Source organism: Selaginella moellendorffii, unplaced genomic scaffold (assembly GCF_000143415.4).
Source record: "Selaginella moellendorffii unplaced genomic scaffold, v1.0 SELMOscaffold_11, whole genome shotgun sequence".
NCBI lineage: Eukaryota > Viridiplantae > Streptophyta > Lycopodiopsida > Selaginellales > Selaginellaceae > Selaginella > Selaginella moellendorffii.
In genome coordinates, this window is record NW_003314272.1 from 1,016,073 (window position 1) to 1,030,961 (window position 14,889).

General features: G+C 47.9%; 3 protein-coding genes across 3 annotated transcripts; 2 read left to right on the forward strand and 1 right to left on the reverse strand.

The window, feature by feature from the left end:
- Positions 1-1,361: 1,361 nt before the first annotated feature.
- On the forward strand, positions 1,362-1,826 carry LOC9650934 (stigma-specific STIG1-like protein 2). The gene has a single exon (XM_002968675.2). The coding sequence runs from the start codon at positions 1,362-1,364 to the stop codon at positions 1,824-1,826; it is 465 nt and encodes a 154-aa protein (XP_002968721.2).
- A 109-nt stretch (positions 1,827-1,935) lies between these two features.
- Positions 1,936-3,732, reverse strand: LOC112345897 (methyltransferase-like protein 14 homolog). The gene is made up of 7 exons (XM_024673577.1): positions 3,594-3,732; positions 3,071-3,537; positions 2,912-2,995; positions 2,759-2,863; positions 2,594-2,702; positions 2,387-2,538; positions 1,936-2,331 (listed from the first exon to the last, which is right to left on the reverse strand). Exons 1-7 carry the CDS (start codon positions 3,637-3,639, stop codon positions 2,032-2,034), a joined length of 1,263 nt encoding a protein of 420 aa, XP_024529345.1. The 5' UTR covers positions 3,640-3,732; the 3' UTR covers positions 1,936-2,031.
- A 148-nt stretch (positions 3,733-3,880) lies between these two features.
- LOC9650935 (CBL-interacting protein kinase 23) lies at positions 3,881-6,377 on the forward strand. The gene is made up of 14 exons (XM_024673576.1): positions 3,881-4,242; positions 4,300-4,362; positions 4,424-4,495; positions 4,559-4,666; positions 4,724-4,804; positions 4,872-4,925; positions 4,975-5,100; positions 5,152-5,241; positions 5,297-5,413; positions 5,478-5,606; positions 5,654-5,770; positions 5,818-5,874; positions 5,933-6,007; positions 6,070-6,377. Exons 1-14 carry the CDS (start codon positions 4,069-4,071, stop codon positions 6,145-6,147), a joined length of 1,341 nt encoding a protein of 446 aa, XP_024529344.1. The 5' UTR covers positions 3,881-4,068; the 3' UTR covers positions 6,148-6,377.
- The last annotated feature ends 8,512 nt before the right edge of the window (positions 6,378-14,889 follow it).

Here is a 14,889-nt window from a genome sequence, read left to right on the forward strand (position 1 = left end):
GCTGAAACACTCTGTGAATGTGGAAAAACTTAGAGCTCGGGCATGCCGTCCACATTGGTGGTTTTGTTTTTTGGAGCCCCCTCGAATATACGAGAATATTAGGTATATCCGTTAAATTGTGATCACATCTCCACCGTCCGTCTACATCATCCCAGATATCGAAGCTAGGTCCAAACTTAGCTCGAGGGTCTATTTTTAGTATCTAGCTCTCACAAAAGCGCAGTGCATCGCCTAGGGTTTTCTCCAGGGAGTAGGTTTTCATTTGGGGGTTCGATCGGCCCTATCTATTGCTCACTTGCGGGATGATGGGCAAGGATGGGCGAGGATCCATTTGAGGGTCATTGTCACATCCACAAGGAAGACTTTGGCATAGGGAGATGTCACAGTACGTCACAGTACTGTGGTCCAGAGAAGCACATCGCACTGGAGGTGATTTTCATCACCTGCGGCTCCATGTACTTCTCTGTTCCACAGTACTGGAATCGAAAAAGGTACGATCGTGTTGCTTTTTTTTTTTTTTTTTTCCAGGTATTGGAGGGAGAGGCAGCCAAGATTTGCGTTAAGAAACTTCTCATCCGTGGAGATGAGCTATCCAAGTTGTCCAGGTTGTGTCACATTTGGATTTCGATTCCCAAATTCCAGCTCCAGCTGGATCGAGCTTTTGCCCAGGCTCAAATTTATGAAGACCAAACTTAACAGACTTGGATCGCTGGATCAAATTTCGGGCGCCTTTGGGCAAGCAGGCGAGGCAATCATCTCGCCATCACTAAGTACAATTCATGTATCTATATAAAATACATTTAAACCAGAATAATGTAACATTTATAATAATCTTAGTATACGAATGCTTCCACTAAAACGGAATGCTTACACTTGACCCGCACTAAAACGGGTGAGATCTGCCTCTTGCTTGCATCTCCGCGATTTCGCTCCCCTGGGTTAATTCCATCCCCTTCCATAGACAGTTTATGCCCTCCAAAACTTACGGAGCCAATCTTTAAACAAGTCAAAAAAGATTTCAGGAGAAAAAAGAACTTTCTTTCGAGCGTTACACAGGAATTGTACCTCTTTTCTCTCCGGATCTTGAGCCGTCAATCTCCATGGCCGTTGCACGCATGCACACGTCAAAAATCCACGAAAAAGGCCATGAACAGCTTGTAACAAAAGGTGGCGGGGCTACATGTGAGCGTCAGCTTGCTTGCTGGGCAGTGGTAATAGCAAGACGCGAAACGCGGCAGCAGATCGGTTCCTGTGCTTGCTGGTGGGGTGGCGTTTATAAGAGTTGGCAAGCAAAAACAAAGTCATAGATCTCTCGATCTCGCAAAAGAAGGTTGGCCGGATCCATACATCATCAATTTATCATGTCGTCGACGAGTCCCAGTTATCTGATGATCCTGCTGCTTCTCACCGCTACTCTTGTCTCTGGTGATGAGTTCTCAGATCCGCCAGCTTCTTCTTTTTTGCATTCCCCTCGAAACAGTAGAAAGCTTTCGCCATTGTTGCTAGGCTTGATGAGAGGCCCAGGAGGAGCAGTGGGATCGAGTGTGGAGTGCTCCGAGGGTGAATCGGGTGGAACCTTTTGCCGGGCTCAGGCATTGTTCGCGGCAAGCGGATCGAGTGCGTCGTGTTGCAATCGGCGGTGTGTGGACGTTGGTGTGGATCTGTTCCACTGCGGCATTTGCAACCGGCGGTGCCAAGACGGGGAGTCGTGCTGCAGGGGATTTTGCGTAGATCTCAACACCAACAGGAAGAACTGTGGCGAGTGCGGTTTCAAGTGTCCCAGAGACGTGCAGTGCCAGCTTGGGATCTGTGGCTATGCCGGATGATCAAGGAAGAACATCTCTACTCGTTTTGCATCATTCTTTAGTTCTTGATTGTGAGATCCTTCATCGATTTTATTCATTTTCTTCATTGTCTAAGTTTGTTACCACGAGAAGAGGAAAATTCATGTATTTGCTTTGATTCATTCATTCATTTATCCAAGAGCCAAGTGTTTATCTTCCGGGTCTTGAAAGTTAATAGTTTGTGTCGTCAATCTAGCCTGAGAACAAGACCACCACCACCTTCCGCCTTGCTGATCAACCCTCCTCCTCCTCCTCCCTCTTGCGATCCGCCTTGCGAGCTCTTCCGGCTTCCAGACGGCTGCTGCGACGCCGAGTTTCCACCGCCGCCCCCCTGCTGAGGCTGCTGAGCCCGAGGAGGGGGCGATTTCGGGCGGAGGGCCTCTATCTCGTTCGTGGTCCCCAAGAGATGCGGAGCTTCTGGCTGAGGATTGCCTCGTCCTCCCTGCCAGACATTGCCTTCCGAGTCTGCAAAGTATCTTGTATACGTCTGAAACATCGCAAACAAACAAACTTTGTCGTAGAGAAAGAGCTTCCAGACTTACCTGGCTGCTGAAGTTGGAGGACGTGAGACTCTTCCCGATGGTTACCCAGCCAGCACGGATGTTATGGTCTTCGCCGAATAGCTCCAGCCGCCGCCGGCCCAGCGCAAAATGCTCTATGATGTGGTAGAGCTCTTCTGGTTTAGCGACGGATCCTACAGACAAGCAGCCATTAGCTTGAGAGAGTTTTGAAGTTGAGAGACAACTCACCGAACGGAGGCTCCTCCGAGATAATCACGTCGGTGTCAACGTTGGCATGAATAATATGTCCATCACTGCTTCTTCTCACGGTTCCTTTTATACCCATCAAGCAGTGTTCCTGACAAACCGAAGCGTGGGTTAGGCCACTAATAGCAAGCTCCGAGTGTCACGTACCTTTGAGTGCTGGAACAAGGTGTTGGAATCGTGTCTTAGTGGCGGAGATGGATTTTGTTTGTTCGTCTTTACCCAGCAGATATCTTCACACCTTCTGAATCCCCACTATGGAATCCGTTAACGAGAAGAAAAAACGCATTTTGTTTCACGTACCTTCTTCAAGCACTGCCGACCTTGATCGAGCCCTTCCGCATCTCCCACCCATAGAAAAATAAACGAGGGTGTATCAGCGATAGCCTGCGATCCACTGCCGTGAAAATCAAGCTCAAGAAGAACAAAGACAGAGAATGAGAAAGAAGAAAGAGCTCGTACCTCGATTCGAAGGTTGAGAATCTCCTCAAACGTCCACCACTCGAGGGAATCCTCCACGCCGGGAGCTCGTCTCACATACTCCTCCCAGGGAGGATCCACCAGGATGACATCAAACTTGGTGCCGAAAAGCTCTGGACCCAAAGCCTGCGTCTTCAAGTCACACTGCAAGTACATTGGCGGCGTTGCGCGCTCGGCGATGAGCGAATCCTTCCTCGTGACGAGCTCCTTGAGCTTGGGATACTCCTCGAACCGGTCAGCCAGATCCACGTCCCGGATGAAATTGTGAGGCCGCAATCCAGTGTCGACAAAGTGCTGCGAGTAATCGTTCTGCTCGCCCCGCGACGGAGCTCGACCCAGGCCTCCTCTCCCTGGAACAATCCCCGCCGGGAACATCCCAGCGCCACAGCCCCAGCCCATGGACGCCGCGAAATGCGAGGAATACGCGGCCCCTGGCGGGGGAAGCACACCTGATCGATCGAGCCAGAAAATCTCATGGAATCAGAGGGAATCAAGCGATTGCTACCTGTTCCTCGCCCCCTGCTCGTGGATCCCGCGCGCTGTGGCTGCATTGCTCCCGCTCCTTCTTGCTAGAGCCCTAAACCCTAGTAGAGGAGATGCCATTGTCAAGCATATTCACGCCCACACGCCAATCCAGGGGAAAGAGAAATGTTTGTGGCGCATTGGACGGTCGTACAGACGTGGCAAAGCGAATCTTCAGTGGACTGGACACATTCGTCCACTTGGCAAGATTGAGACCGTGGATCACTCCATGTGGACGGGCCGATTTACTGGCCGCCATAGCTAAGAAGCCCTTGATTGACCCTTCTCTCCCCTTTTGGTTGTCTCAAAGAGTGGCGCAATGGTGAAGTCTGTGGGGAAGAAATCCAGGGTGAGGCGGCCGTGCTCCAGGAAGCGACCCAAGGATTCTAGTTAGATTTCGCGTTCGCGGCGCTCGATTCCTCTTCTTCTCCTCGATTTTGGGGGAAATTTTTCTAGCTATGGGCACTCCCAGCGGCATCCAGACCCGCGTGGGGAAGTATGAGCTGGGGAAAACGGTCGGCGAGGGTACGTTCGCCAAGGTCCGGCGGGCGACGAATCTGGAGACTGGCGAGCAAGTCGCGATTAAAATTCTCGACAAGGAGAAGGTCATGAGGCACAAAATGGTCGAACAGGTTCGTGTTTGTGACTAGTTCTCCTCGATTTTGGATACAATTCTCGTGATCTCGCAGCTCAAGCGGGAGATTTCAACCATGAAGCTAGTGAAGCATCCAAATATCGTCCAGCTCCATGAGGTATACTGGCATTTTTTTGCTGTAACTTCCCTCGAACTTACACGCGAGTCTGTGTCACCAGGTTCTAGCCAGCAAGACTAAAGTTTACATCGTTCTAGAGTATGTCACCGGGGGAGAACTCTTTAACAAGATTGTGAGTGTTCTTCTTCGCTAGTTTTTCGCCCCCTTCGTTCTCTATCTAATGCCAAGCTCCCAGGTGAAACAAGTCCGAATGAAAGAAGAAGATGCGAGGAGGTATTTCCAGCAGCTCATCAATGCCGTGGACTATTGTCACAGCCGGGGTGTGTATCATCGCGACTTAAAGGTGCCATGATAGCATACTTTTCTTTGTCCCGAGATTTCTCTCTGACTTGGATTCCAGCCGGAGAATTTGCTGTTGGATACGAATGGAAACTTGAAAATCTCTGATTTTGGGTTGAGTGCGCTTCCACAGCACCTTCGGGTATGAATTTTTTTCTCTTTCTTTTGGTATATTTTTGTGAGTGGATTTGCGTGGTCTTGGTTTGCAGCCCGACGGCCTACTTCATACTACTTGTGGCACTCCAAACTACGTTGCCCCTGAAGTAAGTCTCCTTTCTTAGTTCGATCATTCGTCACACTCTCTTCTACCAGGTTATAAACAACAAGGGGTACGATGGGGCCACTGCGGACTTGTGGTCGTGTGGTGTTATTCTTTATGTACTGATGGCTGGCTTTTTACCCTTCGACGAGTCCAACTTGATGAATTTGTACAAAAAGGTATGAATTTTTTAGTGACAGCACGTTGAAAATGTTTTTTGCGCGGTCCAGATTTTTCGTGCGGATTTCAAGTACCCAAAGTGGTTCAGCAGTGGAGCAAAAAACTTGATATCTAGAATTCTCCATCCAAATCCAAAATCCGTAAGTTAATCTACCTGTCCTTTTCCTTTATCTGAATGCATCGGGTGGTTTGCAGCGTATCAAGATTCCTGAAATTCTCGAAAACGAGTGGTTCAAGACGGACTACAAGCCAGCAAAATTTCTCGAGGAAGATGCTGCTCATCTGAAAGATATCGAAGACGTTTTCAATGAGGTACACGGCCACTTTGTTTTCCTTGTCGGGATTCTCGTGCTCAATCGCGACTAATGTTTTGCAGGAGCATCTCGTCAAAGAAGAGAAGAGAGAGCTGAAAAGGCAGGAGTCAAAGCCAGTGCTAATGAACGCTTTCGAGCTGCTGTCGATGTCGTCGGGCCTCGATCTGTCGGGTCTTTTTGAGAAACAAAAGGTACACGCTTAATCGTCATATGGTTTTTATCTCACGCAACGTTACAGGAGCCTGTCAAGCGGGAGTCTCGATTTGCTTCCGTCTGCCCAGCGAATCAGATAATATCAAAGATTGAAGAGGCTGCGCGACCTCTCGGGTTTGATGTTCGCAAACAAGACTACAAGGTGAGACCAAATCTCTAGCATTCCTGTGATAACATCAGAGTGGACAGATGAAGCTGCTTGGATCGAAGTCTGGAAGGAAGGGGCAGCTCTCAGTAGCGACGGAGGTAAGAACACGAGAACCTAATCAGTCGCTCAGCCAAAGATGAAACTTTGATTGCTCAGGTGTTTGAAGTGGCACCCTCGCTTTTCATGGTTGAGATGAGGAAAGCGGGAGGAGACACACTAGAATACACAGCGGTAATGATGCTAGAAGTGGTGTTTCTTCATTGGAACTCACATTGTATTGCTCGTTTGGTCAGTTCCACAAGGATTTGTACGTCGGGTTGGAAGATATTGTTTGGAAGAACGAGCTGGAAGTGGAAAGAGGAGAAAGATAAAACTAGGACGCGAACGGTCACGATTTCCCATCCTATATTCAACGAGGAAGAAAAACAATCACTCACCTGGAAGATCGAGAGCTGGCGGCGCGCCATCTCTTCCCCGAGCACACCGAAAGAGAAGAGAATCGTCGCTTTGACATTGTTTCGATTCATACAAGACCGAAATTTAAGTGTAAATTTTAAATGTGTGAATATTTAACCTAAATAATAATAATTTAAAACTTATAGCCCTAAATTATAAACCGGACGAAACGATATATATAAAATACTAAATTTCAAAATTATTAATGCAATTGTAGGTATGTTATTTCCCATTCACATCATTGTTCGAAAATCAGGAAAGGGCACCGGGGGTGCAGATCAAGCTGCAGATCGTTTCGATCGTTTTGAAGCCGGGACAGGGGACAAGCTCCTGGCCTTCGAAGGAACTTCATGGCATCGTGAGATTCATCATGGAGATGGGCAAGCAAGTAGAACACGAGTGAGAGACTTGGCAACAACACCCCAAACTACATCATAGGGGACGAATACACTTGCGAAGTCGTCAAGAAGATCGAGTTCCTGGACTTCGTTGCAAAACTAGACCACAGACCGCACTCTTCAGCTCACGATCACGAAATGGCCAACGACACCCCCAGAATGCGACGATACAACCACACCCCCACCCGTCTACTGGATCAAATGCGAGGATACAGATAATAACACGGGATGGGCACGCCAACCCACATGGGAGGCTATACAACATCGCAAACTATGTCAGACGAAGGGACTACCAATCAGGAAATGGTGGAACCAGCTGCGCAGAACTCCATAAAGCATCTGACAATTCCAGAAGGTGGCATGATCCACACCAAGCGTCCAACAAGAAGAGTGCCAGTCCTCATTGACAAAGTAGAGATCTGGATCCAACGAACTCAGGAATTTGCCATGCGACATAGACACAAATTCAATACCGCCTGCCACGGTGAAGGGCTCCAGATGTGTACGGCTACTCGTCCAGATGCTGAACACGCAATGGGATGAGGAAGTTGTCACCTTTTGTTCTTAACGTGTGCATGCGTGCAACGGCCATGGAAGTTGACGGCTCAAGATCCAAAGGAAAAAGAGGTGAACTCACTAACGCAAAACACGTATGTGCCTGCATGCCCTTTGCCCGCACACTAAGTAAGCATGTGGTGTAGGACATATATCCCCTGCCCGAGATTCCAAAAGGCCGCTGAATAGCACAGAGCATGTCTACATCGAAAGAAAACTTTCCTCAAATCTTTTATGACTCTTGACTTAGAGAGACCTGATTTGTTTAAATTTGAAGTCTAGCGTTTAAATTTTTCGTTGAAATGAATTGTGGCTTGGATCAAAATTTCGCGAGCCCTTGGGCAAGCAGATGGCCTGTGCTAGATCTTGGGCAAGCGCTCGATCAAGAATTTGGGAATCCTACAAGAAAGTTTTTAGCCATTCCCAGAACAATAACGACCTTAGAAGACATCTCCACGGATGAGAAGTTTCTTACCATGCCAGTCCCTGCAATACCTGGACAAAATGAAAAAGCAATACGTACCTATTTCGTTTCCAGTACTGTGGAACAGCGAAGTACATGGAGCCGCAGGTGATGGAAGAAATCACCTCCAGTGCGATGTGCTTCTCTGTACCACAGTACTGTGATGCCAAACTCTTCCTTGTGCATCTCAAGGAAGAGACTCAAATGGATCCTCGCCCATCGTCGCAATAGATATGGCGGATCGAAGCCCTAATTCTCTCTGGAGAGAACCCTAGGCAATGCGCTGTTGCTTTAGTAAGAGCTAAATACTAAAAATAGACCCTCGGGCTAAGTTTGGACCTAGCTTCGACGGCTGGGATGATGTAGACGGACGGTGGAGATGCGATCGCAATTTAGTGGATATATGCTCAAATATTCTAGTATATTCGAGGAGTTACCAACAGTCTGGACGAAAATAGGCGGCAAGGCACGCTCAAACTGTAAGTTTTGCCACATTCCGGAGTGTCCGCTATGGTGTTTCAGCTCAAGAAATGAAGGTCCCACCCCTCGCAGCAGTCTTCCTCAACATGCCCAAAGCACCGCACCCACAGCCGCAACAATCCACCAATGACCAATCCCTCGCCAAGCGCACCTCAAGCGGGAGAGATCAGCGTCAAACAGAGACGAGGAGTCACGGCAGCCATCACGCGGGGATCGTCACTCAACCGATAACTCCTCCAGCGATCGTCGTCACCGTGTCATTCAACTGGGATCTCAACCAAGGAACACGTCCTCAACGAAAAAAAACGCCATTGCCGGCAGCAACGGTCACACGAGAAACTACTATTCAAACATACATGGCAATGAGCAGCCGGCTGATGCATAGCACAACACCGCCACGACACTGGCCAACACCAACATCGAGCCCAAGACCCAGTGCTGACCCACCTAAAACTACGGGCGAGGACCAGAGACGACCACTCAAGCATCACAATGTCAACCGCCAGCGCGCCCGTCAACATGGCCATTACGCCATAAAAGATTGGACTCCACGGCGCAGCACCACCGCCCAGTGACATGGCTAGAGGAAAACATAAGGGGAGAACAGCCGCATGCGCTCGGAGACCAGGAGCCCCAGAACGTCGAGGGATCACTGAACACTACGACCCGATCTACCACCAACCAAGGACTATTGCAGAATGAGAGGAGCCCCTCCCATACAGAAATCACTTCCTGCGTGGTTACAACTTTACTAAGGCCTGATGGAGTGTGTGAATTGACCACCCACGCTTCAACGGAGAGGAAGTGAACCCCTGGTTTGGCCGTTACATGTACGAGAGGGACCAGATCGCGAAGTTCTGCACGGAGATCAACAGCGAATTCCTGGTTACCTTCAAACACCACAACGGGCTATCTGGGGCGAAGGCACTATCGCCAGCGTCACCTGGTAGAAGACGGCTGGTTTCCCTCTCTGGGCCGTTCTCCGCGAACCCGGTGGACTCCAGGCCGAGAGAGAGACCACGAAGGAGGCCCTCCGGACACTGGGACGCGTCATCTTCACCAACGTGAAATCAGGAACAAAAGAACTCAGCGAGGATCACCATGGGACAACACACGTATGCGCCGCAGTACGTCAACATTCCAGAGCGCCTGAACGTCACCAAGGATTTCGGCGCTTCTGGAACATTTGAGGCAGAACAATGTTCCAGCACCGGCAACCAAAGAGAGCACGCCACCACCACCGGGCATAGAAAACACCTCCATACAACAACAGAAACTTCCACGGACAGGAATGAGCCTCAAGACTAGATTTCCAAATACCTGGCAGCTCGAGGGGACGGCAGTCAGTGCGAGAACACCTATGAATGAGGACTAGAAGATTTTAGAGGATCAAACTCCACACTGATGCTGCTGAGGAAGCTGAGCAAAACGAGCAACAAACAAGGCCGCGTCTGATCCTAGACAATCAACAAGTTACACCCGCAGTCGTGAAACAACCGCCACTGAAAGACAACAGCAAAGGGCAAAAGGACAACCAGAAACGCAAGGAAATGTCCAAAAAGGTGATCAAGCCAATCTACCCGATCGGCGGCCCAACCCCGACCAACTTAGATCCGTGATCAGCACAGCCGTGGCGATGAATGATGCATCTTACATCAGGCCAGCAACAAGATGCGGAGGCACCAGTGTCATGGCACACCACGCATACACTCAACCACACATCATGACGAAGTAACGCTCCAACATGCTCAGCAATGATTGTTCACGCTCCAAGCCCGAGTGCGAGCCCAGAAAAGTCGTCATGCAGTAGCAGCACTGGCTGCAGGGAACCAGAACTAAGACATCAAGAGCACTCAGGATTTAAAATCCGCCATAATCTTTACAACTCAAAGATCTTTACAAGGTACTCTACTGATTTTGGACTGCCCTAACGCCACAACAACAGCACAAGCGGGCACATTGCAGTGACGATGATGGTGATGGAGGTGGTGATGGTGATGACATCAGCGGCTTCTCACACGACTGCAGACTGGGTTTAGCGGAATACAGGCATTTCGACATTGCACTAGCTGAAACATGGCCCTGACCTTCCAAGCTTCAACACACACAGCACATCCATGGGACGAGAAAATGGAGGCATAGTCATCTACCTGATCTGGGGGCTGTAGTCATCAAACAAGATGAGGTGAACCAGATAATATAAAGAATTGTTATTAGTATAATTCTTTTTTGAGAATTTTTTATATTAAATAATTTTACACCATCTTAAATTTTTGCATTTTTTCCACTGAGCAAGGAGCCTCTTAAATAAACTATGTAGTGTAAGATGGGGAAAATAGAATAACACTAAGTCATTCACTTTGTACTCTACAAATGGACGGTGATAAGAGTTATAGTGTTATTGTTATCCCACTTCTATACAGCTTATGTGTTCAACAAACTTTGTTTGGACAAGCGGAAAAATACTCATCAAATATTAATCCCAAAACCTAGCATCGGCATCTCGTGTCAATCGCAAAGGTAAACCCAACTCCATTGGTAATATTAGATTATGACCATATACAAGTTTATATGGTGAAGCATTAATATAACTTTACATCTTTGTGACATATATATATATATATATATATATATATATATATATATTAAAGAGACGGCAAATAATTATTATAATTTGAATGTTGAAAGTTCATATATTTCACAATCATCCCTTTGAATGTTCGAACAAGTTGTCCACCAAACTCTCTGACTGTGGATGATAAACACCCATGAAAGTGTGGCATATACCCAACCAAGACATCAAAATATAAAATACCTCAACCATAAATGTGAGACTATTATTTGAAAGAATTCGCTCTAGACAAGAATGTTGGAACACCATTCGATTAAGAAGGAAGTATCCAATAGCAGTTGCAAATACGCTAGCAAGAACACTAACTTCCACTTAGCAAGTCAAATAATCAAAAGTAATAATAATATACTCATTGCCATTGGTTGACATTGGAAAAGGTCCCATAAGATCAAACGCCACCAATTCAAACGGACAGAGAATTGCAATTGACTCCAACCATTCTTCCACAACACAAGGGGAAGTATTACAAGCTTGGCACCAAACACAACTACGCACATATTGGATAATATCACGTCACATCTTTAGCCAATAGAAAGACCTGCACAACTTCTCGGTCACTGAACAATGTCTTATATGCTCACCGAGCAGTATGACCAACCAAGTTCTTGTGCATCAATAATGAGGTGACTGTAGTATGATCACCTTACAGTAATATCCAAGAACCATGTAGATATGCATAAAGTTTCTTGAAACCCTAGACTACTACTAAACACTTTTTCTTTATCGTAAGAGTAGTTCACCTCTGCTGGTTCTGATGTATGGCTACTATATGCAATGGGATAGTGCTGATTAGGCACACTTAGGCTATCTTGCATCAACACACCTTCATAAGAAGCATTCACATGCAAAATAAAAAGTCAAATGTATTTAAGATATGCTAAAATTGGAGGAGTAGTCAATAGGTCTTTGAGATCCATGAATGCTTGCTCATTGTCTGCAAACTATATGAAAGATGAGTTGACAATTTTAGCAACGCTCACAATGGTGAAGTGTGACCAGAAAGATAATCCACAAAACAATCAAAATATTGCACCTTACCCAGGAAGTGATACATATCATTCACACACTTTGGAGTAAGGAACTTTAGAACAGTCACAAGTTTGTCAAGATCAACTTGCAAACCTGGGTAATATGGTACTCAAGATAAGTCATGTCCTTGGACCCAAATATGCACTTTGACCGCTTCAGCTTTAAACCAACTTCTTGTAGCCGATCTAACATTTTACAAATATCACAAATGTGTTCCTCCCACGTCCCCTCCGAGTGTATCAAGACATTATCTATGACGTTAGGAGTCACCTTTGGCATATCACAAAGAGCTTCGTCCATCATTTACTGGAAAGTTGTTGGAGCATTGTTAAAATCAAACAGCATCACCAAGAACTTGTATAAACCAAATGGTGTACAAAAAACAGTTTTAGGAATATTTTCTTCTGCCATCGATACTTGCCAATACCCAGAAGCAAAATCTAACTCGGTGAACCAACAACTTCCCCCTAGATGATCCAAAAAATTAGCAATGTGAGAAAGAGGGTACATATCTTGGATCGTCACTTCATTTAACGGACAATAGTCGATGCAGAAACAAATACTCACATCAGGCTTCATCATAAAATGAGGTTCACATGCTCAAGGACTTTAGGACTTTCGAATAACATCTTTTTCCAACATCTCTTTAATGTTTGCAAGTAAAATCTTGATCTCTTTGGATGACCGATAACGAACAGAAATCTTGATTGGACGAGCATCCTCAGTTGGAATCGGATGATATATGGTAATCTTGGCCTTAGACGATAGGTCAAATTCAAAAAGATCAGCATACTCCTTTATGAGCTGGTCAACCACTGCAACATAAAGATTGTCAAAGGGATCGGAAAAGGAGAACAAGATGGAAATATAGGAGGAAGTAATGGCGAGACAAAAGTAATGGAAGTAAAGGTAAAAATAAAGGGATGAAGAAGTATTAAAGTAAAAGGAATGGATGAAATATAAGGAAGTATAAAACAAAAGGAAGAAGCCTCAAAATCACATTTAGCATGATTACGCTATAACCAATCCATACAAGGATGAGGTCAAAAGCTTGACTCGGCACCACTTGCAATGACTACAACTCAAGTTCGAGATCACCCATAAGCACAATTAAATCTGCCTCATCCCATGCATATGTATTTGTATAGTTTTTGCCATAAAAAAATGAAAATTGGCTTTGCCACACAATGCAAATATAGATAGCAACATGTGGTAATAGGCCAAACAATAGTGTAAGCCACAAATTTTTCCTTTCCAATTTGCCAGCTTACCTCGTCTATCCGACCAACTCCGCCTTGGCTTGTGCTAAGTTCCCTCGCCAAGGTTCTCGCCTATGGTACCAGCTCCTACTTGGTCCTACTTGGTTTCAGCTACTCACTGCACGAGCAACGGAGTGTTAGCCATCCATCTACGGATTCCCAAATCTCTCCCAATCCCCCTCCTCGGGTTCGACTAGACTTAAGGTTCGGCTACACTCCCCGCAGGCACAAGCAGCCAAGCACACCAAGCCTCCAGATTCCTAACACCCCAAGGTACCACAAGACTTGATCATGGGACCCTCTAAATCCCAAGCCTTGGGTGCAGCACTTGCTCCGGGACGTCGGGGCAAAACTGTGAGACACAAAATCCCTAGGCCCCAAAGTGGAGCCGGAAGGGCGCCACATGGTAGTGGCCGAAGCGAGAGCCAAACGAGCGTAACACGTTTGGACCAAAAGCTCCGACTTGGAAAGTCAAGAGTGGGAGTGGAACTCCCAACGAAGTGCTCGAGGAACGAGCACGAAGCGAGCAAAAGGCAAGGCTCCAAAAAGGGACCCAAAAGGACCAACACATGACACGTGGGAGTGTCCGAGATGGACTCGAGATGGAGTCCGAGATGGAGTCCGAGATGGACCCGAGATGGAGTCCGAGATGGAGTCCGAGATGGAGTTCGAGGCGGACCCGAGATGGACCCGAGTTGGAGTCCGAGATGGAGTCCGAGATGGAGTCCGAGGTGGACCCGAGATGGACCCGAAATGGAGTCCGAGATGGAGTCCGAGATGGACCCGAGATGGAGTCCGAGATGGAGTCCGAAATGGAGTCTGAGGTGGACCCAAGATGGACCCGAAATGGAGTCCGAGATGGAGTCCGAGATGGACCCGAGATGGAGTCCGAGATGGAGTCCGAGATGGACCCGAAATGGACCCGAGATGGAGTCCGAGATGGAGTCCGAGATGGAGTCCGAAGTCGAGACCGAGACCGGAACCGAGACCGGGACCGAGACCGGGACCGAGACCGAGACCGAGACCGAGACCAAGGCCGAGGCCTAGACCGAGCCCGAGCCCGAGTCCGAGTCCGAATCCGAGTCCGAGTCCGAGTCCGAGTCCGAGTCCGAGTCCGAGTCCGAGTCCGGAGCCTGAGAGGGTGAAAGCCCAAAGCGTTCGTCTCCCAGACCCTGGGGGGTTTGGTGAGCTCCAAAAGTATAGTAGGGGGAGGACTGCAGTGGAGCCAGTTTGGCCAGGAAAGGCCAGTTTGGCCCAGGAAGGCCGGACCCAGTGTTGGGTGATGAGCTGCCCACTGGGAAGTCCAAGACTAGAGTGAACACGGACCGACAAGCGGGGTAGCTTGGTGAAGTGTTCAAGAGCCGGCTCTAGTTCCCCCGGGAGATCGACTGGCCGATGCTCCCAGTCCAAGTGTGGGTGGCACTACCTACTTGGATACCAGGCGTGGCTCAACGGAACCTCGCTCTAAGCCCATGGCTAGAGCACCTAAAGGCGATAGGTGGGGAGAGTACCCAGGTGGCTCGCGTAAGGCCACGGTGTTCCGAAATGTTGTCCCAAAGGCCCAGACTGTGGAAAGGAAGAGGAGCAGTCCTCCGGGGTAGTGACCAAGGACACAGTCATGTGGTGAGGAAGTCCCAGAGGACCGTGGGACTTAGTGGTCGGGCCTGTGGGTCTCAATCCAGTGGCAGTGTTGGCAAACACGACCAGGGGCAGAAAGGGACTTAGTGGGGACTGACAGAGGGATATTGGGGAAGGCTATCCCCTTGTCGGTGGGCATCCTAAGGATGCTAAGGAGTGGATCTGAGATGACCACTCACGGATGGTTTGCCTAGTCTTGGAGA